General features: G+C 37.9%; 2 protein-coding genes across 3 annotated transcripts in view; one reads left to right on the top strand and one right to left on the bottom strand.

The window, feature by feature from the left end:
• The window catches only part of LOC131937158 (membrane-bound transcription factor site-1 protease), a 49,360-nt gene extending 22,608 nt beyond the window's left edge, over positions 1 to 26,752 (bottom strand). The window contains exons 1-17 of one of the 2 annotated variants that reach the window (XM_059294365.1): positions 26,730 to 26,752; positions 24,779 to 25,517; positions 23,682 to 23,833; positions 23,224 to 23,332; positions 22,921 to 23,012; positions 22,759 to 22,824; positions 22,570 to 22,618; positions 21,930 to 22,046; positions 19,434 to 19,543; positions 18,910 to 19,026; positions 18,696 to 18,763; positions 18,419 to 18,521; positions 18,009 to 18,085; positions 17,401 to 17,475; positions 16,781 to 16,945; positions 16,021 to 16,117; positions 15,704 to 15,751 (exon numbers count right to left, since the gene is read on the bottom strand). In XM_059294365.1, the coding sequence (XP_059150348.1) occupies positions 15,704 to 15,751; positions 16,021 to 16,117; positions 16,781 to 16,945; positions 17,401 to 17,475; positions 18,009 to 18,085; positions 18,419 to 18,521; positions 18,696 to 18,763; positions 18,910 to 19,026; positions 19,434 to 19,543; positions 21,930 to 22,046; positions 22,570 to 22,618; positions 22,759 to 22,824; positions 22,921 to 23,012; positions 23,224 to 23,332; positions 23,682 to 23,833; positions 24,779 to 25,376 (2,043 nt within the window). In that variant the 5' untranslated portion in view covers positions 25,377 to 25,517; positions 26,730 to 26,752. Of the gene's footprint in view, positions 1 to 15,703; positions 15,752 to 16,020; positions 16,118 to 16,780; positions 16,946 to 17,400; positions 17,476 to 18,008; positions 18,086 to 18,418; positions 18,522 to 18,695; positions 18,764 to 18,909; positions 19,027 to 19,433; positions 19,544 to 21,929; positions 22,047 to 22,569; positions 22,619 to 22,758; positions 22,825 to 22,920; positions 23,013 to 23,223; positions 23,333 to 23,681; positions 23,834 to 24,778; positions 25,518 to 25,680; positions 25,700 to 26,729 lie in introns of those variants that run through there. The other variant, XM_059294364.1, reaches the window with a different exon arrangement.
• LOC131937159 (neuropeptide FF receptor 1) lies at positions 7,479 to 11,671 on the top strand. The gene is made up of 4 exons (XM_059294366.1): positions 7,479 to 7,573; positions 9,677 to 9,876; positions 10,066 to 10,284; positions 10,477 to 11,671. The coding sequence occupies exons 2-4, from the start codon at positions 9,718 to 9,720 to the stop codon at positions 11,191 to 11,193; spliced, it is 1,095 nt and encodes a 364-aa protein (XP_059150349.1). The 5' UTR covers positions 7,479 to 7,573; positions 9,677 to 9,717; the 3' UTR covers positions 11,194 to 11,671.
• Positions 26,753 to 26,953: the final 201 nt, after the last annotated feature.

Below are 26,953 nucleotides of genomic sequence, written 5' to 3'. Positions count from 1 at the left end.
CCCTCCCACTAAAAATTGGTCTGGGTTTTTTAAATAATGCTTCAGCCTTAGAGCAAGTTAGTTAGATCTAATCTATGTGTTTGCCAGATTTGAATGCTGTAGAATATCGCCGTGTATGAGAAAGCCTAAGCCTTCTACTGAGTGCGATGGAATAAAGAAAGTCAACCACCTAATGCTTCCAGAGAAATCCAACGAGTCTGGGTTGGCAGTGTGGAATAGGTTCTAACGGTCAGGTATCACACAAGGCAGCATCGTCAGGTAACAAAGAACAAGAAAAAAACCGCCATGTCAAAGTTTGCAGCCGACCGGATGTCGATGTATCCAAAAATAACCTCCATAGCACGACCAGTTTTTATCGGACAAAATGGCGACGTACAGGAAGTTATTCAATGGTTTCAGATTTCCAACACTAATTCACCTTTGAAAAATTAATGGCATGAATAGAAACAAAAAATAACCAATGGGGGGGGGGGGGGTTAATAATTATTTTTTTTCAAATCGCTAACAGTGTTATTAAAACAAGTGTGATTATAAAAGTTGAGCTGGTAGTTTCTGTAAGAATTTCCAATACATTGTACGTATTTTTGTTTTTTCGATAACTAAACAAAGCTTGAAAAAAAAACCATCAAACAGTTTGTATTTTTCTGTGTCACGTGGTACATTTTTACAAACATGGCTTGATCAGAGCCAATAAGTTTTTCAACAGTACATAGTTATAGGGAAAATTCAACACAAAGTTACAAAGTTTGATTTTAAACATATTACAACACCGAAAAGCGCGATGTGTTAAAAAATTCGTCAAAAGCCACGAAACAAAGCATAAATAGGAAAAGAAGTGTGGCCTCTAGAAGATAAACGTTAGTGGCCCTCCAGAGCCTAAGTCTGCTTTACTACAGATCAAAATCTAGCTGTGATACACGGAAGTATAAATGAAAACTTAAAGGCAAAAAAAGTTTCAAGTTACGTTCATTTTCTAATTTAATTTTATAAATTTTAAAATAAATTTTAGTTAAGATAACTTTTTATATTAAAAGCTAAGGCTTCTTTGTAAAGTTTTTAAACAGATTCACCAATAATGTGACATTAAAAAAAAACTAATTCAAATTCCAACATATAAACCACAATCCATATATAAATACCACATACACATTTAAGATTTTAATTAGACGTTGACATTATTGAAAGATATGGTATTTTAATTAGAAGTTGACATTATTGAAAGATATGGTATTTTAATTAGACGTTGACATCATTGAAAAATATGGTATTTTAATTAGAAGTTGACATCATTAAAACATATAGTATTTTAATAAGGCCCAGCTAGTAATGAGGATCAGGTACAGATGTATTGAATGAATGATTTTTCTCACAGCTGTTTAGCGGAGTAGTGGCATACGGGGCATCTCCATACAGATAGAGATGAGAGAGATATCTCACACACAAACATTTCACATCCCCCTCCCCCACCACACACACCGCACCACACCGCACCCCACACAACACCCTTACAATTAAAGCAGATACTCTCAAGAGCGGAAGAAAAACTTGCACCCAATCATGACATTTTCTGTCGCCAGGAATCTTGATGGGCCGGGAATCTTTGTGGGCCGGGAATCTTGATGGGCCGGGAATAACTGGCAGCTAAACCATTTTTTTTCAAACAATCTCAGAAATTATTAAGTTTAAGCCTTAGGTGATTTAAAAAAACCCACATTTTTTTCAAACAATTTCAGAAATTTAGATTCAGGTGATAAAAATGCATCGCACACTAAAGTGAATAATACAATGCAGTAGCATGAAAGAGACGAGATAAAATCTACCAAGTAGTTGAGAAACCGTTCACACAGATAAAGAGAATGGGTGGTGGAGCATTGACCCCACCATTTAAAAAAAATAAAACATCGATGACCAACGCAAAATTCGATACTGTTGTTTTTTTCTCCAGGAGTTTGTTCCAATCTGCATTCACACGAATTCACAACCAATTAGTTGTTGGGTTTATCACTGTGCCCCCCCCCCCCTCCACCCCGCCCCCTCGGAATGTCAATGCGTTAATATGAAGAAAATGGAGTGAGCACTGGATGCAGGACTGGAGCGTGCGCTGATGTGCAGGTATATTTGACTCACTCCCCCGGAGTACAGGTGTAGATGGCCTATGATACAAATCGTAAATAAACCACTGGAAGAGGAATGGTAAGGGAAGTAGTCATCAGATGTAAACAAAAATAAATGTGGGATGGGGTCAAGGTCGGTGAGTGCTGTGTGCTTGACTCGTATACAGCACACACACGAGGCGATGGTGTGGAATGGTGAGGTAATCTAGATGTGGTAGTACTTAGGTAAAAATCGGGTACACGCGACTAATGGTTAGATCACTTGATAGTGCTAGGTTTAAACGTTCGTCTTCTGTAATTCGTTTTATTCCTGGCTGTCAAGACAGATAGTTGATTTTTTTTTTAAACCAGTGATCAAGTATGTGACTGAGTTCAACAATAAATACCAATAGTAGTAACGGTTTCTGTGAGCGAAGCGTCAACCGACTGATGATGAAAGACAACAGGGAAGTTTTATAAGTGGCAGACGTGAGCCCGTTGTTGGCAGAAGTCAGGCCTCGGCTGTGTCAGGTGTTTCAACATGACAGTCACCTGTCAGGTGTTTCAACATGACATTCACCTGTCAGGTGTTTCAACATGACATTCACCTGTCAGGTGTTTCAACATGACATTCACCTGTCAGGTGTTTCAACATGACAGTCACCTGTCAGGTGTTTCAACATGACATTCACATGTCAGGTGTTTCAACATGACATTCACCTGTCAGGTGTTTCAACATGACATTCACCTGTCAGGTGTTTCAACGTGACAGTCGCCTGTCTAGGACAAACCTGGGTTATTATGCAGCTCACTTCCCTGTGAGGCAATACCTCACCCTCACCCCCCCCCCCCCCCCTCAACGTTCTCAATATCAAGCAAGAATCAGCATTGATAACGCCATTTCAAAAGTGTTTGGGTGGGTGTGGGGGGGGGGGGGGGGGAGGGGGTGGGAGGGGGGTTGGTCCCCAGGGTGCCTTGACCTTTGTGGTTGACGCAATGCATTCAGTCACACTCAGATGGCTCTGGCAAGACCGGACACTATATACAGGTGAAACTCATTCATAGACACAATATACTTGTGAAACTCATTCATAGACACTATATACAGGTGAAACTCATTCATAGACACAATATACTTGTGAAACTCATTCATAGACACTATATACAGGTGAAACTCATTCGTAGACACAATATACTTGTGAAACTCATTTAGAGACACAATGTCCACACACACCAACTAAAACAAAAAACAGCCACTCTAAAACCTCCACACAATGTCCACAAACACACCAGCTGTCAGACAGGAACTAAAACAGCCACTCTAAAACCACACAATGTCCACACACACAAAAGCTATCAGGCAGGAAAACAAACACACCCGGATGTAAACAATGTCACCAGTGTAAACATATTCAGATGGTCAATAACCTCAAGTGGTTCCTCTAAAACATGTCACACCATGGTACAACAATACAACGCTACTACAACAATACCACGCTACTACAACAATACCACGCTACTACAGCAATACCACGCTACTACAGCAATACCACGCTACAACAACAATACAATACAACGCTACTACAACAATACAATACCACGCTACTACAACAATACCACGCTACTACAACAGCTACTACAACAATACAATACAACGCTACTACAACAATACCACGCTACTACAAACAATACCACGCTACTACAGCAATACCACGCTACTACAACAATACCACAACAATACCACGCTACTACAACAATACCACGCTACTACAACAATACCACGCTACTACAACAATACCACGCTACTACAGCAATACCACGCTACTACAGCAATACCACGCCACTACAACAATACCACGCTACTACAGCAATACCACGCTACAACAACAATACCACGCTACTACAGCAATACCACGCTACAACAACAATACCACGCTACTACAGCAATACCACGCTACTACAGCAATACCACGCTACTACAACAATACCACGCTACTACAACAATACCACGCTACTACAACAATACCACGCTACAACAACAATACCACGCTACAACAACAATACCACGCTACTACAACAATACCACGCTACTACAACAATACCACGCTACTACAACAGCTACTACAACAATACCACGCTACTACAACAATACCACGCTACTACAACAATACCACGCTACAACAACAATACCACCCTACTACAACAATACCACGCTACTACAACAGCTACTACAACAATACCACGCTACTACAACAATATCACACTACTACAACAATACCACGCTACAACAACAATACCACGCTACTACAACAATACCACGCTACAACAGCAATACCACGCTACTACAACAATACCACGCTACTACAGCAATACCACGCTACTACAACAATACCACAACAATACCACGCTACTACAACAATACCACGCTACAACAACAATACCACGCTACAACAACAATACCACGCTACTACAGCAATACCACGCTACTACAACAATACCACAACAATACCACGCTACCACAACAATACCACGCTACTACAACAATACCACAACAATACCACGCTACTACAACAATACCACGCTACTACAACAATACCACGCTACTACAACAATACCACGCTACAACAACAATACCACGCTACTACAGCAATACCACGCTACTACAACAATACCACGCTACTACAGCAATACCACGCTACTACAACAATACCACAACAATACCACGCTACTACAACAATACCACGCTACTACAGCAATACCACGCTACTACAGCAATACCACAACAATACCACGCCACTACAACAATACCACGCTACTACAGCAATACCACGCTACAACAACAATACCACGCTACTACAGCAATACCACGCTACTACAGCAATACCACGCTACTACAACAATACGACGCTTCTACAACAATACCACGCTACAACAATACCACGCTACTACAACAATACCACGCTACTACAACAATACCACCCTACTACAACAATACCACCCTACAACAACAATACCACGCTACTACAACAATACCACGCTACTACAACAATACCACGCTACAACAACAATACCACGCTACAACAACAATACCACGCTACTACAACAATACCACGCTACTACAACAATACCACGCTACTACAGCAATACCACCCTACTACAACAATACCACGCTACTACAACAGCTACTACAACAATACCACGCTACTACAACAATACCACGCTACTACAACAATACCACGCTACAACAACAATACCACCCTACTACAACAATACCACGCTACTACAACAGCTACTACAACAATACCACGCTACTACAACAATATCACACTACTACAACAATACCACGCTACAACAACAATACCACGCTACTACAACAATACCACGCTACTACAACAATACCACGCTACAACAACAATACCACGCTACTACAACAATACCACGCTACTACAACAATACCACGCTACTACATCAATACCACGCTACTACAACAATACCACGCTACTACAACAATACCACGCTACTACAACAATACCACGCTACTACAGCAATACCACGCTACTACAACAATACCACGCTACTACAACAATACCACGCTACTACAACAATACCACGCTACTACAACAGCTACTACAACAATACCACGCTACTACAACAATACCACGCTACTACAACAATACCACGCTACTACAACAATACCACGCTACTACAGCAATACCACGCTACTACAGCAATACCACGCTACTACAACAATACCACGCTACTACAACAATACCACCCTACTACAACAATACCACGCTACTACAACAGCTACTACAACAATACCACCCTACTACAACAATACCACGCTACTACAACAGCTACTACAACAATACCACGCTACTACAACAATACCACGCTACTACAACAATACCACGCTACTACAGCAATACCACGCTACTACAGCAATACCACGCTACTACAACAATACCACGCTACTACAGCAATACCACCCTACTACAACAATACCACGCTACTACAACAATACCACGCTACTACAACAATACCACAACAATACCACGCTACTACAACAATACCACGCTACTACAACAATACCACGCTACTACAGCAATACCACGCTACTACAACAATACCACGTTACTACAACAATACCACGCTACTACAGCAATACCACGCTACTACAGCAATACCACGCTACTACAACAATACCACGCTACTACAACAATACCACAACAATACCACGCTACTACAACAATACCACGCTACTACAGCAATACCACGCTACTACAACAATACCACGCTACTACAACAATACCACAACAATACCACGCTACTACAACAATACCACGCTACTACAACAATACCACGCTACTACAGCAATACCACGCTACTACAACAATACCACGCTACTACAGCAATACCACGCTACTACAACAATACCACGCTACTACAACAATACCACAACAATACCACGCTACTACAACAATACCACGCTACTACAACAATACCACGTTACTACAACAATACCACGCTACTACAGCAATACCACGCTACTACAGCAATACCACGCTACTACAACAATACCACGCTACTACAACAATACCACAACAATACCACGCTACTACAACAATACCACGCTACTACAACAATACCACAACAATACCACGCTACTACTACAATACCACGCCACTACTGACTGCCTGATTTGATGTGTCTCGTTAACTGAGGTTTTTGTTTGTGAAGTATCGCGATGCTCATACTGATTGCGTGATTTGGTGTGTCTCGTTAACTGAGGTTTTTGTTTGTGAAGTACCGTGATGCTCATACGTGATTTGGTGTGTCTCGTTAACTGAGGTTTTTGTTTGTGAAGTACCGTGATGCTCATACGTGATTTGATGTGTCTCGTTAACTGAGGTTTTTGTTTGTGAAGTACCGTGATGCTCATACTGATTGCGTGATTTGATGTGTCTCGTTAACTGAGGTTTTTGTTTGTGAAGTACCGTGATGCTCATACTGATTGCGTGATTTGATGTGTCTCGTTAAGGGAGTTGCATATTTAATTAAATCAACTTAACTAGGTTATTTATTTTGAGAACACGATGATATGGGGTTATAAGCCCTATACCCCTGCCGAACAACAGATTTAGAACCCCTGCAATTGACGGGATTTCTGCGCCTACTTCACCTAGCACTCGGCGAGGGGTAGGCTAATCGCACATGGCGACAAGGGGAACAGCGCCGAAAGTGACGCGCGCACGAAAAGCGAGAAGTTAAACCACAGCGAATTGTCGCTCCTTCTAGTGTATGCTGTCACTGGGATATGAACAGCATTCAACAAGGTTGTGGTTTCTTCATCGAACTGGTGGATCGTCGGATAAGTTACTTTAATACTACGGTAGATTGTTCGATATGACAAGTTTCTTTTTCACCACGGTGGATTGTTGGATATGACAAGTTTCATAATAACAAAATGGGTATTTATCGTACGTCACGTTTATTTTTAACACGGTGGATATGATAGTAAATGACAAGTCACTAATGTTAAAGCGGATCACCAGATCGTTTTTGGTGAATCATAGGATAGGATATGGCAGATTTCTTTAACTAAATGATCAGGAAATAAAGTAGAGTACAGTTATTGAGCCCAACGGTGGCAAATAGTGTGGGGTATAGAAAATGCATGTATAAATACGGTGAGTTGTAAGATAAGACAAGAATCTTTAAATGTGTGTATGTTCGATAGTAAAATATGAACATTTTCTTTAAAATAATCATGGGGGGGGGGGGGGAAGTGTAAATAGTAACAAGTTTTATGACAACAATGGCTAGGAACTAGTGTAGGCATGACAAGTTTCATGACAACAATGGCTTGGTTGCTACTGTAAAGTGTTGAATGTTTGATGAGCTGCCTTGTAAGAACAACCTAACATGCAGCTAGATCTATATGGGGGAAAGGGAGAGTATTTACGGACGTTTACGACATAGCCAGTTTATTTTTTCAAGTCACATATAAAGGTTTAACCGTTTAGCCGACAACCAGTTGGACATTGGGAATTTCAACCAATGGTACTTCATATGTATTAGGGTTAGTTTAAAGAGTTGGCTTGAAGCGGAGTAAATGAATTTAAATGAGCTACAGCTATGCTTAAGGTTTCAGTGGATAGCGGCTTACTCTAACACCGGGTACATGGGATATCAAGGTTGATACACATGACATTTTAGTGAAGGCTATAAGATGATAAGCCTCCTACGGTAAAATAATGTCCTCAAATTATAACAATAAAATTTAATTGCTATATGTTTCAGTCTGATAGTTGTAGCTGTTTAACAAAGATAAAGATAACACACACACACGTTATAATGTATGGCATAGTAAACTTGGGGGGAAGGGGGGGGGGGCTAGGAATGAACAACTGAATAAGAGAACGGTTCGAGATCATTCAAATAGATAGGACTGCTTAAATTTTAAAATGACACTTTTAATAGTTTTTGTTCCGTGGTCAGACATATAATGTACCTACGGTAAAATAAAGGCCCACATTTAAAGTGCCTTTCTTCTTAGACTTAAATAATTGAGCCCTATACGTCTTTCTCTAAGAATTAATTGACCCCTAGATTCTATACATCTTTCTGTGAGACAAATAATTGTTAAGTTCAAGTGGCCGGGGATCGGAGTGTCACACAACAGGACAAGGAAAACAACGCATCTATTTATAGCCTGTCTGACGTAGTTGCCACCACACTGAGTGACTAAACAAAACTACTACTACTAGATCTAGATCCTACTTCTATATATAACACGTGAAGGAATGTTGTTTTCACCTAACAACTTCCTTGCCCGGCCGTTTTTAGAAAACTCCAGAACTAGAAATAAACGTACAGACGCCGGGGGTAAAATGGTCTCACGCGTTCTAATATCAAATGGTGTAATGTCATTTTTTACACAGGTTTTTAGGGGTGGGATTGGAAAGGTAATATACAATCCAGCCAACAAAGCAAGGAACCCGGCAGGATGTCGCATTTGTTTTCTAGTTCCACGGCTACATTTAGATATATGGGGTCTGGGTTTGCTAATGACTTGAAAAGAACTGGGTACAAATGAAGCTAATCAGGGGGGACATGAAGGGACTGGGTACACACCGGGTACAGTTTACCGTGACGTGGGTCCGTTTGTACCGGCGGGGGGATTAGTACCAGTCTGAGCACGTTAGATGACGTCCAGAGGTCAGACGGTACACAGGCAGGCAAATCATCAACACAGGCCGCACACATGTGTTGATTTCCGGCTGTGTGTCTGTTTACACAGTGTATAAATAGCCACACAATGTGATCCGTGTGCTGAGTCATGACTGCTCAAAAAACTCATTTTCATTAGAGCACACTCAATGTTTAAACAATCAACGGCATTGCTATGGACTAGCTACGGCATATGTGTGGACAGAGTGAGGGCACGGTGGGTGGGGGATTGACCCAGCGACTATGATCTAATAGTAACCAGCCCACCCCCGGAGTAAGTTTTAGCCGCCCCTAGATCAGATACTGTAAACTATTAAACTACAAAGTAAAACCGTATGATGTTTCTCCAGATTGATTGACAGCTGTCAGTAACGCCCAGTACCTGACGAAAATGGACGACCAGTGGTCAAACGTGACCCACGCTTTAAACCACGACCACGTGAGCAACATCAACCCGAGGCTGGCCAATGGGGTCATCGTTGTCCTGCTGCTTCTCCTCAACTTGGCGGGAAACAGCCTCGTCTTCTATGTCTATAAATACCTAATCAAGGTAAGTAACTCTACAATCCCAAGGGAGATCACACAAGTTCTTCACAACACATTATACAGTGGTTTAATAGTTGTCAGATTTTTAAATACATGTTTAAAGATGAAAAAAAAAATCACGCATGTAATCCCAAACGAAACTTGTCAACTGAGAAAATGCCCACGTGACTAATGCCCCATTACCTCCCCACAGAGAAACCTCTTCTCCTTCTTCGTGACGACACTGGCTGCCCTTGACCTCCTGTCGGCAGTGACCACCATGCAGATGGACGCCATCATGAAGATGCGTCCCCTGGACGAGACGAGCCTGTCGCTGGTTGCCCTGTGTAAGCTCACCCACTTCCAGGTGTACGCCAACCACCTGATCAGCGGCTGTGTGCTCATCCTTATCGCCTACACGAGGTACACCAAGGTAAGCCGCACTATCAGGTACGTGGAGGGGGGTATGAGATTGTAAAATTTGCTTGGGAAAAGAGGGGGTTTTTTTTTTAGATAAAAAAAATATTTTGATCACCATCTAAAAGAAATGTAACATTTAGTCCGCAAGCCAGAAGGCAAATAAAAATAAAACCAATGGCTAATAAATGTATCGAACATCCCCCAGATTTGCAAGCCACTTCACGAAGGGATGACCATGAGGAAGGCCAAAATCACCGTTCTGTTTTTGTCCGTCGGCTGCATCCTCCTCAGCACCTTCACGCTGGTGGTCAACGGGCCGCAGGAGGTTCAAATCCAGATGGGCGACCACGTGGTCAACGTGACCATCTGCAGGTACGACAAGGACTACGAGGGCAAGCCCATCCAGCAGGTCTTCGTCTACATCCTCACCTCGGCCTTCGCCATCGTGCTCGTCGCCACCGTCATCTTCTACGTCATGATCTCCAGGGCGCTCAGCCGGTTCGAGCGCAGGAGTTCCCTCAAATCCGCGGGACTCCACAGTCCAACGGTGGACGAAAACTCGGACCCGAGTTCCGCCACCCACAGCCGGCCTAGGGTTACTCTACGGGAGAGGATATCGGAAATATTCACCGGAAGTTCGGGGGAGAAAATCTCTATCCACATGTACAAAATGTTCACCATTGTGACATTCGTCTTCGTTGTGAGTTACCTCCCACACCTGGTTGTGCTCATCTTGCTCAAGGTGCTCAACCTGGACCATATGACCTTGACCTACGGTCAACGGTTCGCCCTAGAGCTGGCCTACAACGGACCTTATCTCAGCTGTGTTTTGAACCCGGTCATCTACGGCTTCCGCAGTGCTGAGTTCCGGAAACATTGCAGGCATGTTCTGACATGCCGGAACTCCAGGCGATCTTATTAACAATGGTTTAGAATCTCTAAACAATCCATCAATGATGTTTTAGAAATTCCTAAAAGATCTTATCAATGATGTTGTAGAAACACCATAGAGATCTTATCAATGATGCTTTAGTTTTAGAAGCGCAAAAAAGATAATATCAATGATGTGCTTTAAGTGCCAAAAAGATATTATCAATGATGCTTCAGAAGCGCCAAGATCTAGAAACACCATAAAGATCCTATCAATGAAGTTCTACAAACTAATAAACTGTGATAACTAGATCTGTCTCTGAACTGGCTAGATAATAATAACGGTACATTCATAAAAAGGCCAGTCAGGCTAACTTCACATGATGCCACATTTCATAATAAATATAGCTGTGTGTTGGAAATACAAGGTTGTACGTCAAGATATATAAGGTAATGAAGGATGTGACTGCAAACATTCAAGCATAACATGCCAAAAAACGTTTCAAGTAAGCAACCAATTGGCTTACAAGGTTGTTCTTTAGATTCTGAGAGATTTGTGTACAAATCACTTGTTTGTTCTACAGCTTTAGATTCATAGAGATTTGTGAACAAATCACATGAGATTTGGTTGTTCTACATCTTAAGATTCCTGGAGATTTGTATACAAATCACATGAGACTTGCTGTTGCTTTAGGGGTAGGGCATTAACCCATCCGCTGTTGTGTTATCAGAAGATTTACTTAGTTTATTTTTGTTTTTTTATTGTAAGATAATTGTCTTCTTCCTACTTGCTACTCTATGTAATATTGGCTATGATTGAATGTAAGATTTGTGTCTTCTTCCTACTTGCTACTCTATGTTATATTGGCTATGATTGAATGTTCAGTGGATGTTTTCAAGTCCAGTTTAAAGACTAATTCCATGATCCACCAACTGATCAACCAGTGATCCACCCAGTAATCCACCCCATAATCCACCAGCTGTCTAGTAATATATGAAAGGACCTGACAGGGCTGTTCATTATGTCAACCTACACAGCCCTGCTATACTAGTGGATACAGTATTAGTCAGCCTTACTTCATTATCCCCAAAAGACTTTTCAGGTGTGATCAATTAGACATGACATTTCAGGTGTCATCAAGGTAGACATGACATTTCAGGTGTCATCAAGGTAGACATGACATTTCAGGTGTGATCAAGGTAGACATGACATTTAATGTGTCATAAAGGTAGACATGACATTTCAGGTGTCATCAAGGTAGACATGACATTTCAGGTGTGATCAAGGTAGACATGACATTTAATGTGTCATAAAGGTAGACATGACATTTCAGGTGTCATCAAGGTAGACATGACATTTCAGGTGTCACCAAGGTAGACATAACATTTTAGGTGTCACCAAGGTAGATATCATTGATCAACACATGATTAGTGCCATATGAACAACGTATCACCTGTATGTACATACTTGTGCAGCTCCCATTAAAAAACCCATGTACAATTAGAGTATCAAATTTTTTCTGTGTGTATCAAGTGTTGAAGTGTTCATAAAATAAAAGTGCAATTTTCCTATACTCTGTAACAGTGTTGTATGTTTCTCTTCACTAACAAGCCTGGCCCAGTCCAACACACCAGTGATCTTCTATTAGTTATGTGCTCAAATCGCCACGGTAACTATTGTTTATCAAAAAAATGTGGGTGAGCCATTTCCCAGAGCTACCTACCCTAAAAATTTATGTTGGTCATGATTTGATTTTTACGGAAGGCAAAAGCATTATTATTTAGGCATAATTATAACATAATCGCATAATATCAAGATCGCAAAATTACAGAGAAAATTGTACAAGTAGACAGCCATGTATATTCCCATCCACATGAGTTTCAACTACATTGATTATGAAATATATTGATCATCAAAAGTATTCATTTGTGCACACCTCCAACCAATATGAGCCTAAGAACCTATAACACACTCTCCCCCCTGGTCTAGAGAACTACACATAACCGTTACATGCTAATGGCCTACACATAACCGTTACATGCTAATGGCCTACACATAACCGTTACATGCTAATGTCCTACACATAACCGTTACATGCTATTGTCCTACACGTAACCGTTACATGCTAATGTCCTACACGTAACCGTTACATGCTAATGTCCTACACATAACCATTACATGCTAATGTCCTACACATAACTGTTACATGCTAATGTCCTACACAAAGCAGTTACATGCTAATGTCCTACACATAACCGTTACATGCTAATGTCCTACACATAACCATTACATGCTAATGTCCTACACATAACCGTTACATGCTAATGTCCTACACATAACCATTACATGCTAATGTCCTACACATAACCGTTACATGCTAATGTCCTACACATAACTGTTACATGCTAATGTCCTACACATAACTGTTACATGCTAATGTCCTACACATAACTGTTACATGCTAATGTCCTACACATAACCATTACATGCTAATGTCCTACACATAACCGTTACATGCTAATGTCCTACACATAACTGTTACATGCTAATGTCCTACACATAACCGTTACATGCTAATGTCCTACACATAACCGTTACATGCTAATGTCCTACACATAACTGTTACATGCTAATGTCCTACACATAACCGTTACATGCTAATGTCCTACACATAACCGTTACATGCTAATGTCCTACACATAACTGTTACATGCTAATGTCCTACACATAACTGTTACATGCTAATGTCCTACACATAACCGTTACATGCTAATGTCCTACACATAACTGTTACATGCTAATGTCCTACACATAACCGTTACATGCTAATGTCCTACACATAACCGTTACATGCTAATGTCCTACACATAACTGTTACATGCTAATGTCCTACACATAACTGTTACATGCTAATGTCCTACACATAACCGTTACATGCTAATGTCCTACACATAACAATTACATGCTAATGTCCTACACAAAGCAGTTACAAGCAAATGTCCTACACACATCAGTTACAAGCTATTGTCCTACACACAATGTCCTACATAAAAAAGTCACAAGCTAATGCCGTACACACATCAGTTACAAGCTAGTGTCCTACACACAAGCTAATGTCCTACATACAAAAGTCACAAGCTAATGACCTACACACAAGCTAATGTCCTACACACAAGCTAATGTCCTACACACAAGCTAATGTCCTACACATAACCGTTACATGCTAATGTCCTACACATAACTGTTACATGCTAATGTCCTACACATAACTGTTACATGCTAATGTCCTACACATAACTGTTACATGCTAATGTCCTACACATAACTGTTACATGCTAATGTCCTACACATAACTGTTACATGCTAATGTCCTACACATAACCGTTACATGCTAATGTCCTACACATAACCGTTACATGCTAATGTCCTACACATAACTGTTACATGCTAATGTCCTACACATAACTGTTACATGCTAATGTCCTACACATAACCGTTACATGCTAATGTCCTACACATAACCGTTACATGCTAATGTCCTACACATAACCGTTACATGCTAATGTCCTACACATAACTGTTACATGCTAATGTCCTACACATAACCGTTACATGCTAATGTCCTACACATAACCGTTACATGCTAATGTCCTACACATAACTGTTACATGCTAATGTCCTACACATAACCGTTACATGCTAATGTCCTACACATAACCGTTACATGCTAATGTCCTACACATAACTGTTACATGCTAATGTCCTACACATAACTGTTACATGCTAATGTCCTACACATAACCGTTACATGCTAATGTCCTACACATAACAATTACATGCTAATGTCCTACACAAAGCAGTTACAAGCAAATGTCCTACACACATCAGTTACAAGCTATTGTCCTACACACAATGTCCTACATAAAAAAGTCACAAGCTAATGCCGTACACACATCAGTTACAAGCTAGTGTCCTACACACAAGCTAATGTCCTACATACAAAAGTCACAAGCTAATGACCTACACACAAGCTAATGTCCTACACACAAGCTAATGTCCTACACACAAGCTAATGTCCTACACATAACCGTTACATGCTAATGTCCTACACATAACCGTTACATGCTAATGTCCTACACATAACTGTTACATGCTAATGTCCTACACATAACTGTTACATGCTAATGTCCTACACATAACCGTTACATGCTAATGTCCTACACATAACCGTTACATGCTAATGTCCTACACATAACCGTTACATGCTAATGTCCTACACATAACCATTACATGCTAATGTCCTACACATAACTGTTACATGCTAATGTCCTACACAAAGCAGTTACAAGCAAATGTCCCACACTTAATTGTTACAAGCTATTGTCCTACACAACAGCTACAAGCTAATGTCCTACACACATCAGTTACAAGCTAGTGTCCTACACACAATGTCCTACATAAAAAAGTCACAAGCTAATGTCCTACACACAAGCTAATGTCCTACACACAAGCTAATGTCCTACACACAAGCTAATGTCCTACACACAAGCTAATGTCCTACCTTCTCAATAATCTTCCCTGTGACTCCCATTCCATTGAGAATAGTCACCTACAAGATGAAAGAACAATACACAATTCAGTTATTTTTTTGCTTTAATGCAAACATCTGGCTACTTAAGGGGTCAAATGGAATATGCTATGTAAATGGCAGGGAATGGTGAAAATTTTGAAACATGTTTCAGTTGCCAAATAGAGCTTAACTAAGTCAACACATTTTTGTTGGCCAAAACCAACTACAGAAGATTCAATTTTCTATGCCCTTGAGGAATATGTAAAAAAAAAAAAAAGAATCAAAATGAGTAAATAATGAGAACTTACATTGACAATGACAGGCATCCCACCATAGTAAATAGGCTGGGTGCAGTATGGCCACATGTATGGGGACTCCATTAGGTCAATGTAACTTGGACTTGCACTGCAAGGGAAATAAAAATTTTAAAATATATTAACTCCCTTGGATTTCCTTTAAGTATTTTTAAACTTAAAAACAAAATTCTCTAAATATTTGACAATGTTTTGATTACCTTGAAGGAAATTTTGATTACATTTTTTTTTTAATCCTTTCAGTGAAGTTTATTTTTGGTTTATTCTAAATTTTAAAATTAAGAACTACTAAAAAATTGTGTCAACAGTGTGGAAATTAATAAGAAAATTCTATTTGCGCAATACATTTTAATACCTAAGTGCAAATTTTGAAGGTAATAAAACAAGGATGATAGCACCTCATTTACTGTTCTTCTATGATTGAACTTAAATCAGGACTAGAGCTAGGTAGTGATATTGATAAAATGTGACTCAGTGCACCCCAACAATATTCTCAAAAGTAGCACATTACTTTCTGATCTGTGGTGTGTAAAACAGGAAGACAACATAACCTGGCCAGTGGTGGGTAGAACAATGTTACCTGGCCAGTGGTGTGTAGGAAAATGTTACCTGGCCAGTGGTGTGTAGAAAAATGTTACCTGGCCAAGAGTGTGTAGAAAAATATTACCTGGCCAGTGGTGTGTAGAAAAATGTTACCTGGTCAGTGGTGGGTAGAAATATGTTACCTGGCCAAGAGCGTGTAGAAAAAAGTTACCTGGCCTGTGGCGTGTAGTTCCTCAAAGTTCTGAGCGCCATGGGCAGGTCAAGTCTGCCATATCCCTGTTCAAACATGTTGACATCTGGCAGTCTCCTGGCAGTGGACATCAAGGCCTGCTTCACACTGGCGGGGTTGATCATGTGCTTCTTGTCTAGTACAGCACTGTAATTAATTAGTGGCATCGTTAATTATGTGTTTCTTGTCTAGTACAGCACTGTAATTAATTAGTGGCTTCGTTAATCATGTGCTTCTTGTCTAGTACAGCACAATCAAAATAATTAGTTGCTGAGTTTACCAAATTTTTTTTTATCCAGAACTGCACTGTCAAAGAACATATAAATGACATGCAATAATTAAGTTTACTGTAACACTATCTATTCAATTAAGATTATTATTAGAATTACTACCAATAAAATTTATGTTAAAACTATTTCACATATATTATTAGTCTACAGTTTCTATTCAAATAACTGTAAGACTTATGTCTTTAGCCTACTACATGTTATAATAATGTCTAGCGTCTGACTGGCCTAATCATACAAGATAAAAAAATGTGTAATGTTATGACTGACCTTATGAGACTACATGTTATAATAATGTCTAGTGTCATGACTGACCTGATCAACAGCGTGACAGCTCCAGCTACAACAGGTGAGGCTACACTTGTGCCAGACAGAGATCTGCAGCTGGATCTAGAGCAAACACAAGGCAGGTAGTAATGGATAAAAGCAGATAGATTCTGGCACATTGCAGGTATTAGTGGACAGGGGATACTAGCAAAAATCAGGTATTCATAGATAAAAGCACAGAGATACTTGCATTAGTCAGGTACTAGTGAATAAAGTCAACAGAACAAGTCAGAAATTATAAAAGCATCAAAGTACAAATTGAAAATGTATCTTGATATTGTTTTACATGGAGATACTAGCACAACTCAAATAGTAGTGTTTACATTGTTCAGGCGTTATATGGAGATACTTGCACAAGGTAGTAGTATTGATATTGTTCAGGTGTTATATGGAGATATTTGCACAAGGTAGTAGTACTGATATTGTTCAGGTGTTATATGGAGATACTAACACAACTCAGGTAGTAGTGTTTACATTGTTCAGGTGTTATATGGAGATACTAGCACAAGGTAGTAGTACTGATATTGTTCAGGTGTTATATGGAGATACTAACACAACTCAGGTAGTAGTGTTTACATTGTTCAGGTGTTACTTACTTAAGAGCAGAGCCTCTCACAGCAGAGCCGTATGTGACGATGTCTGGTTTGACTCGGCCATAACCTGCAGGTAGTTCCTGTGACATACAGATACATATGTTTATGTAAGGTTATAAGTTCTTTATGTCAGGCAAGTACAACCTCTTGTTGTGTTAAAGTTAAAATGTTGCTTATGATAGTAAATGAAAACCACTATACTTTTTAATCAACATGTACATGAATTTATTTCTTGTTGAACATGTTTGTATTGTAAGGCCAATATCTCTTATAAAATTTTTTCAATTTAACTGACACCCCTCCCCAATTTTTAAATGCAAATAGATGCAATAAGGATCCTTCTTTGTGTCTGATCATGAACCTACATCCAGAGTGTACAATTTTTGTTCGCTACAACAGTTTGTGTGACTCACCCATGTGGTCATCCCTCTGGAAGAAAATCTGGCAATCTGATGTTCAAAGTTGATGCCACCAACACCAATCACATCCAGCTGATCAGCCGGGTTGTTCAAGGTTCTGATGGGCCAAAATTATTGGTTGGCAATTACACTCATTTTTCAAAAATATTTCACATGTATTAAAAATAATGAACATGTAAAAACAAAAAAAATTACCCATATTTACCAATTTAAAATTAAGTGTATAACAACTCAACATGTAATACCTCATGTTATAGTGGCAAGCACTTACCCATACAGTGGACCATCATTCCCAATTGCAGACACCATAATTACTTTATTTGCAGTTAGCTCCCATACCTACAATACAAATATTATTTCCCTTACAACATTGTATGTTAACTTCTTGAGATGAGTTAAATGGGAAAACAAACCATAACAATGATAGTGTAAGGACAAGACATGATAATGTAAGCACTAGTGTGACTACTGCATCTGTGTATCACCTTATCCACAAAGGGGTGGTCCATGAAGTCTGGGCCACCAATGCTCAAGTTAAGGACGTCAATTTTCTTCAGGATGGCGTAGTTAAAGGCATCCAGGAACCAGGAAGTGTAGGAGACCTGGACATTGTAACAAGGTCTTTCATTAATAACTTTACCAGCTGCATAGGTGTATTATATCTAAAGCACATCTTAAAGAGCTTCATATTTTAACAACAATGGTAACTTCACAGCATACTAGAGAAGAAAGGATGAATTAATGGGCCCGTGAATATGTTAATTAACTGTCAATGATACACAACAAGTCCACTTTATTAATGGATTCAGCCCTCTTGAGGTACTCTGTTACCTACGAGTCATCAGTCAATTTTGTTGTGTTAATTGTGTTAAATATTTTCCAGTTACAGTTACATAATTTTCAATAATTAGCTGACCAGATGAGCAGTAATCTCTTTGTTTACTAAATGTGTTAGATACCTGTTGATTAAGTTTACCTGAGGAAGATTAAACACAAGGACCATAATTACCTGGTTGTTAGTGAAGACTCTAAAGACAAAGATGTCAGCATCAGGTGCAAATCCAAGGCACTCCTTATGGCTGGCTATTACACCTGCTACAAAAGTGCCATGTCCTAGTCCTGAAATTGTTCACATACAACTCATATGTTGTCTACAACATAGCAATTGTTCACATACAACTCATACGTTGTCTACAACATAGCAATTGTTCACATACAACTCATACGTTGTCTACAACATAGCAATTGTTCACATACAACTCATACGTTGTCTACAACATAGCAATTGTTCACATACAACTCATATGTTGTCTACAACATAGCAATAGTTCACATACAACTCATACGTTGTCTACAACATAGCAATTGTTCACATACAACTCATACGTTGTCTACAACATAGCAATAGTTCACATACAACTCATACATTGTCTACAACATAGCAATTGTTCACATACAACTCATATGTTGTCTACAACATAGCAATTGTTCACATACAACTCATACGTTGTCTACAACATAGCAATTGTTCACATACAACTCATACAGTACTAGAACATAGCAATTGTTCACATACAACTAACATAGCAATTGTTCACATACAACTAACATAGCAATTGTTCACGTACAACTCATACAGTACTAGAACAGTTGTCTACAACATAGCAATTGTTCACATACAACTCATACATTGTCTACAACATAGCAATAGTTCACATACAACTCATACATTGTCTACAACATAGCAATTGTTCACATACAACTCATACGTTGTCTACAACATAGCAATTCTTCACATACAACTCATACATTGTCTACAACATAGCAATTGTTCACATACAACTCATACGTTGTCTACAACATAGCAATAGTTCACATACAACTCATACATTGTCTACAACATAGCAATTGTTCACATACAACTCATACGTTGTCTACAACATAGCAATTCTTCACATACAACTCATACGTTGTCTACAACATAGCAATTGTTCACATACAACTCATACGTTGTCTACAACATAGCAATTGTTCACATACAACTCATACAGTACTAGAACATAGCAATTGTTCACATACAACTAACATAGCAATTGTTCACATACAACTAACATAGCAATTGTTCACGTACAACTCATACAGTACTAGAACAGTTGTCTACAACATAGCAATTGTTCACATACAACTCATACATTGTCTACAACATAGCAATAGTTCACATACAACTCATACATTGTCTACAACATAGCAATTGTTCACATACAACTCATACGTTGTCTACAACATAGCAATTGTTCACATACAACTCATACGTTGTCTACAACATAGCAATTCTTCACATACAACTCATACGTTGTCTACAACATAGCAATAGTTCACATACAACTCATACATTGTCTACAACATAGCAATTGTTCACATACAACTCATACGTTGTCTACAACATAGCAATTCTTCACATACAACTCATACGTTGTCTACAACATAGCAATTGTTCACATACAACTCATACGTTGTCTACAACATAGCAATTGTTCACATACAACTCATACGTTGTCTACAACATAGCAATTGTTCACATACAACTCATACAGTACTAGAACAATTGTCTACAACATAGCAATTGTTCACATACAACTAACATAGCAATTGTTCACATACAATTCATACAGTACTAGAACATAGCAATAGTTCACATACAACTCATACATTGTCTACAACATAGCAATTGTTCACATACAACTAACATAGCAATTGTTCACATACAACTAACATAGCAATTGTTCACATACAACTCATACAGTACTAGAACATAGCAATTGTTCACATACAACTCATACGTTGTCTGCAACATAGCAATTGTTCACATACAACTCATACAGTACTAGAACAATTGTCTACAACATAGCAATTGTTCACATACAACTAACATAGCAATTGTTCACATACAACTCATACATTGTCTACAACATAGCAATTGTTCACATACAACTCATACAGTACCAGAACAATTGTCTACAACATAGCAATTGTTCACATACAACTAACATAGCAATTGTTCACATACAACTAACATAGCAATTGTTCACATACAACTAACATAGCAATTGTTCACATACAACTCATACAGTACTAGAACATAGCAATAGTTCACATACAACTCATACATTGTCTACAACATAGCAATTGTTCACATACAACTAACATAGCAATTGTTCACATACAACTCATACAGTACTAGAACAGTTGTCTACAACATAGCAATAGTTCACATACAACTAATACAGTACTAGAACAATTGTCTACAACATAGCAACTGTTCACGTACAACTCATACAGTACTAGAACAATTGTCTACAACAACATACCAATTGTTCACACTGATTGCTAAATCTACTTTTAAAATATTATTTAATAACCTTAAATGTACACAAATTTCAAATACAGTGATCCACTGGTGGAAGTCACTATCATCAAAAGGTGATTGTCCAATGGTTAAACTCACCGTCATCTAAAGTTTTCTCATTGGTCCAGTTGGTCCTGTCTTTTAATCTGCCACGCTTGAAGTGGGGGTGATCTGTGGCAAGACCTGTGTCAAAGATGGCCACCTTCACACCAGCACCTGTAACAAAAACGTATTACAATTTATATAGAAGGGACTGTATCACTGATACATCACAGCCATTACTGTCTTAAGGGATCATTCACTTCAGTTGTTTTAAAATTTTCTGAATGTATGAATTACCCCCCCCCCCATACCAATGTGCATGTTTACAAAACATTTGTGTGCCTGTGATTTATTTTTTTCAGCTACATCTGTTATTAAATAATAGTAGTTAAAGTGGGATCTATAATAGGTTGAGAAACATAAATAAAAGGTTCTAAATGTTTAAAAGCAGCTGGCAGAACTGTATTGGGAGACTGCAAGGAAAATTACTGAAGACTTACAAAAGTGGAGAGCACTTTCTATAGCAACTCAATGTGTCTTGTCACACACAAAAAAAGATGATGAAAAGTTCGTTCTAAAAGTATTACCTTTACTCTTATAAGCTAGTTTCCAAAACTGACCACTAATGTCCTCCACTCAAGTAGTCTAACGCTGATTTAACCAAGAAAATTGTGTTAAATTGAAAGAAACAACTTACCAGTAAATCCTAAACCCCAAAGCATCTCTGCTTGTAAGGCACTAACAATCTGAGGAAAACAGAGAGTAAATCAAATATGACATTGCAAGAAAGAATGAACATCTAGGAAATACATCCAATGAACAATGATTGTATATACACAAGTTATGAACCTATAACTGGACAGCTAGTTGTTACACAAAAACTTACTTGTTTTGGCACAGCTCTTAATAACTTTCTAGATTTATACTTGGATGGAGAGATCCACACCACAGGCTGTTTGAATAAATTAAAAAATTACATTTGACAAATTTTAAAACGGCTACATAATATATTATTTTTATTATTAAAATGGTGTTACCACCAACTAACCGTGGACAAACTTTTCCTGCCTGCCTTTCTAGACCTAAAAGTGTCTATGTTCTCTGCATCTTCTTCTGCTTGAGGTTCATCATTTTCATCCACTGTCGAAATAAATTCATTTTCAATAGTCATTTCACTATCATTAATGTGTGATTAAATTAGGTAACTTTCTCTAAAAGTGTTGTGTGATTATATTTTGTGGGAAGTAACATGTTTTATTTCATAAATTTTGAGCAAAGTCATTATTTTTAGTTTAATTATATTTGTACTTAAAATTTTTAATGCAGCACTAAACAATCTACATGAGCTCACCCTTAGTAAATTTCAGTGAACGTGTGACTTTTTTATGTGGGGTGACTCTCTTTATCAGTGGGTGCTCTTTCAACGCCTCAACACCAGGTTGATCAGAATGGCCATGAAACTAAAACAATAGTTGTATTTTTCATTATGACATTATACACCAGTTAAAAGTTTTTTATTGACATAAATTACAAATCATTTTTAAGTACGTGATTCATGGATCACAAATTAAATCTTGGTAAAAAGGTTACAGATATAATGAAAGATGCTAAAAAAAATTTTAAAGTTTACAATTTTTAACTGAAAAAAAATTAGCCACTTTGATATTAGCATTGTGATAGTAAATTTAAAAGAATGGTAAATTTAGTTACTTTAAAATTAATTTAAAAAAAATTAAAACTCAATTGACAACAAAATTATGAGTCGAGTCATAACATAAATTTAAGAAATTGAAATAATAGCCAAGTTACCAAAACAACATCAAAATCACTTGGATAATTGTGGGCTGGGTTGAGACGAGGGATTATGTTCCAGGAAGTGACTCCCACCTCCTGTAGGGCCGCTGAGATAAAACGCCTTCTGGCTGGTGCCTTGTAGTAGCCATTAAATGTGATGATGTACTCTGTAAGATCACAAACAGCAACAAGTTATTTTTGGTGATATGCTCTATAGTTTTATTGTCTACATTTATGTACTCGATTATGATAAGGTATTAGGTATTATTACAAATAGCATACAGTCTTATATGAAGTATTACTTTCTGTGATGTATTACTGCCAGATATATGCTATATTTAATTTATCCTGTGTTATTCGACCAGACTTAAAGAACATTTGATACAGGAAATCAATTTTATAGAGGCTCTGTACATACATACCATAGGATTAGGGTTAATAAAAACCAAGCTAGTTATGTGACCTACATAAGTAAATTAATTCTCTATACCGCCACACTAACAGTGGATTTAAAATCAAATAAACATATATAGCTAAACATTGTCATTTAATCAACAATCAACCGGAGACAGGCTTTGTTTGGTACACTATGGTGCTAAGCTATCAGTTAACTATGCTTATATCTTGATTCTAAAAATCAATGCTTAGACAATTTCACAAGCTTATGATAAAAACTCATCATTGACTTGGGGTAGTTTATCAGTTAAAAAAAAATTTCATCTTTACAACATCATTATTTTTTTTAAAGATTGGTTGATATTTCTGATAAAATACAGCATTAAACAGGTTAATAGAAATTTAATTTTAGTCTCTGACATAAAGCCTTATCATTGATATATTTTAAATGGGTAAAACAATTATTTTTAAAAACTTAAAAGTATAGAAGATGTCAGTAAATGCTGTCAAGAACACCCACATAGTTAATTTAATCACATTGCCCAAAACTACAAATTATCCACTCCCCTCCTCATAACTAGATGTGTAATGTCATTTATGAACAAACTCATACACCACAGCAACAATCTGATTGTTAATTTATCATAATAAATTAATAAAACTGTACACCAAATGAGCTACTAATGACATAATTCTAGTATTATTTCAACACTTACCGTTGTCTACAATAGAACTAGTAAACTCCACATCAACTCTCTCTGTCTGACCAGGATGGGTGACATTACACAAATTAACAGACAAAATGTTATTATAACTCTCATCCCTTTGCTTCGAGAGTTTTTTCTTCTTCTTGACATTCTCGCTGTAATTTCCAGTTGTTTGATTTGAATTTAACAGATGAAAACTTTGGTCTCCTGTTTGGGTTGGTGCCAAATTTAATGAAGTATTTGCTTTCATCGCAGGTTCAGAGTTAGTTAAATGTGTGTGGTTATAAAGGCTTTGGTTTCTAGGATCAAATGATTGCACTGTCAGGGCAGTGCCGCCATCCTGACTGACACTATTGTTGGCGGGAGAGTTGTGTAAGCTGCCTGGCCCTGCCTGAGATTCTGGCACACTGTGTTCTTGAGTTGGCAGAACTTCCTCGTGTAGGTGAGTAGAGGATATCACAAAGTTGTCCACATGTCTGTGTTTGTAGTCTTCATGCTCATGGCTGTGCCTGAAATCATCTAGCACCCCAGTGTCAGAGTTCACAGAACTAACAGCCAGAACATACCAAATTACAAAAATGAGAGCTCCTTTTCTCAACCATGCCATGTTTCATGTATTTTGCTATTTCATACAATACTGTATTTTCTTTTCATTGACTAATCGAGAGTATAAAACTTGTTTGGCCATTTTCATCTTGATAAAAAAGTTGATAACTCATGTTTCATTACTCCCATTCATGATTCTCATCTAGAGAGGTGGTAAAAGAAAAAATTGAGTTAAAATTTGATTAAATGTCTTAAACAAAAGTACATCTATGCCAATATCTAAATATAAAAGTCTTTACTACACAATAAAAATTAATACATATTATTCTACAGCAACAGCTAGAATTATAAGGATTTCTTTAAACCTTTGAGCCCGACAGGCTGGAAAACCAGCTTCAACATTAGGCATATATGTCAGAAAAGCCAGTTTTCCGGCCCAAAGATCTAGCGTCATCAGTCATAGCCCTTGTGGCTGGATGCAAAATTTTGCTGTACAAATAAAAAATTTTTTGAAGCAATGCCGCCAAAACGAAAAACTGAGCCACAGCCATCGGCTGTGTTTGTTTTATATACATTGTTATGTTCAGACATTGTAAAATAAAAAACAAAGCATTGCCAAATCTTGCTAAATTGTTGTTTGATACTGACTGACCCTTGATAATTAATGATATCAAATGATATGGTTTGATTATCTCATCTAGAATCTAGTTAATAACTAGATCTAGATCTAATTTTGAATTTTATAGTAATTAATTTAATTTGGTAATCTATCGTTTTAGGTACGTAAAATCGCCCGCGACTTGTAATGTGAAAAACAGGTGACTTCTTAAATTTTAATAATAATTTCACATTTTGAGGAGGATTTATGTTTTTTAAAATACAAAAATGTTTTCTTGTTTCATTTATGTACCTGTTTTTAAACAATTGAATTAAAACTTTTCCGTAATAAATGAAGACTAGCGATGTTTCCAACAGATGCAACGATGCTGATTTACTATAGCAGCCATCTTGCTTAAGTTTTATTTTTAAAAGCTTATAGTAGTTATAGCGCCGGATTCAGGGGGAAGCCACTCTATTTTACAAATGGCTGCTGTTTATATAGTAGCAAATCTTGCTCTCAGACACTGCTGTTAAAAGTTAATTTCTGGCCTATATCGATATATTTACTTTTTATTTAGCCACTGATTTAGGTTTATTATTCATTTATCTATAATATTTGACACAAACATATGACAATATAGTATATACCTCTATTAAAGCCTTAACAATGATGTAACGTTTTCGTACATTAATAGCGGCGGGCGATTTTACGTACCCAAAACGATAGATTACCTTTAATTTTAATAGATCTACATTTCTGATTGTTTCTTCAAATTTGAAATTATGAAGTTAAATTATTAAATTTCACACTTACTTCAAGTTCTTAGTCTTAAGTTAAGACTCTTACTTAACTCTTAGCCCTTCTTAGCCGCCTGACTTAAAAAAAAATTATTTGGTCTAGATCTAGATTCTAGATCTAAATCTATATTAGTATATGACGACCTAAATCTAGATCTAGTCTAGGTTTAGATGGCATAGAAATCTAGCTAGACAACATTTGGTCTATTCAGTCAAGACTAGATTCCTGTTTTGTTTAGA

The sequence above is a fragment of the Physella acuta genome, unplaced genomic scaffold (genome assembly GCF_028476545.2).
Source record: "Physella acuta isolate Inbredline_101_S28 unplaced genomic scaffold, ASM2847654v3 ptg000201l, whole genome shotgun sequence".
In the NCBI taxonomy this organism is placed as follows: Eukaryota; Metazoa; Mollusca; class Gastropoda; family Physidae; genus Physella; species Physella acuta.
The sequence above is the reverse complement of the archived record's forward strand: the minus strand, read 5'-3'. Positions and strand labels throughout refer to the sequence as shown.

What these genes read in the sequence shown, in the direction of transcription:
- LOC131937159 (XM_059294366.1), top strand. Translation starts at nt 9,718, where the DNA reads ATGGACGACCAGTGGTCAAACGTGACCCACGCTTTAAACCACGACCAC. An exon ending in TCTATAAATACCTAATCAAG is followed by an intron (nt 9,877 to 10,065) that starts GTAAGTAACTCT and finishes ACCTCCCCACAG; the next exon opens with AGAAACCTCTTCTCCTTCTT. An exon ending in CCTACACGAGGTACACCAAG is followed by an intron (nt 10,285 to 10,476) that starts GTAAGCCGCACT and finishes AACATCCCCCAG; the next exon opens with ATTTGCAAGCCACTTCACGA.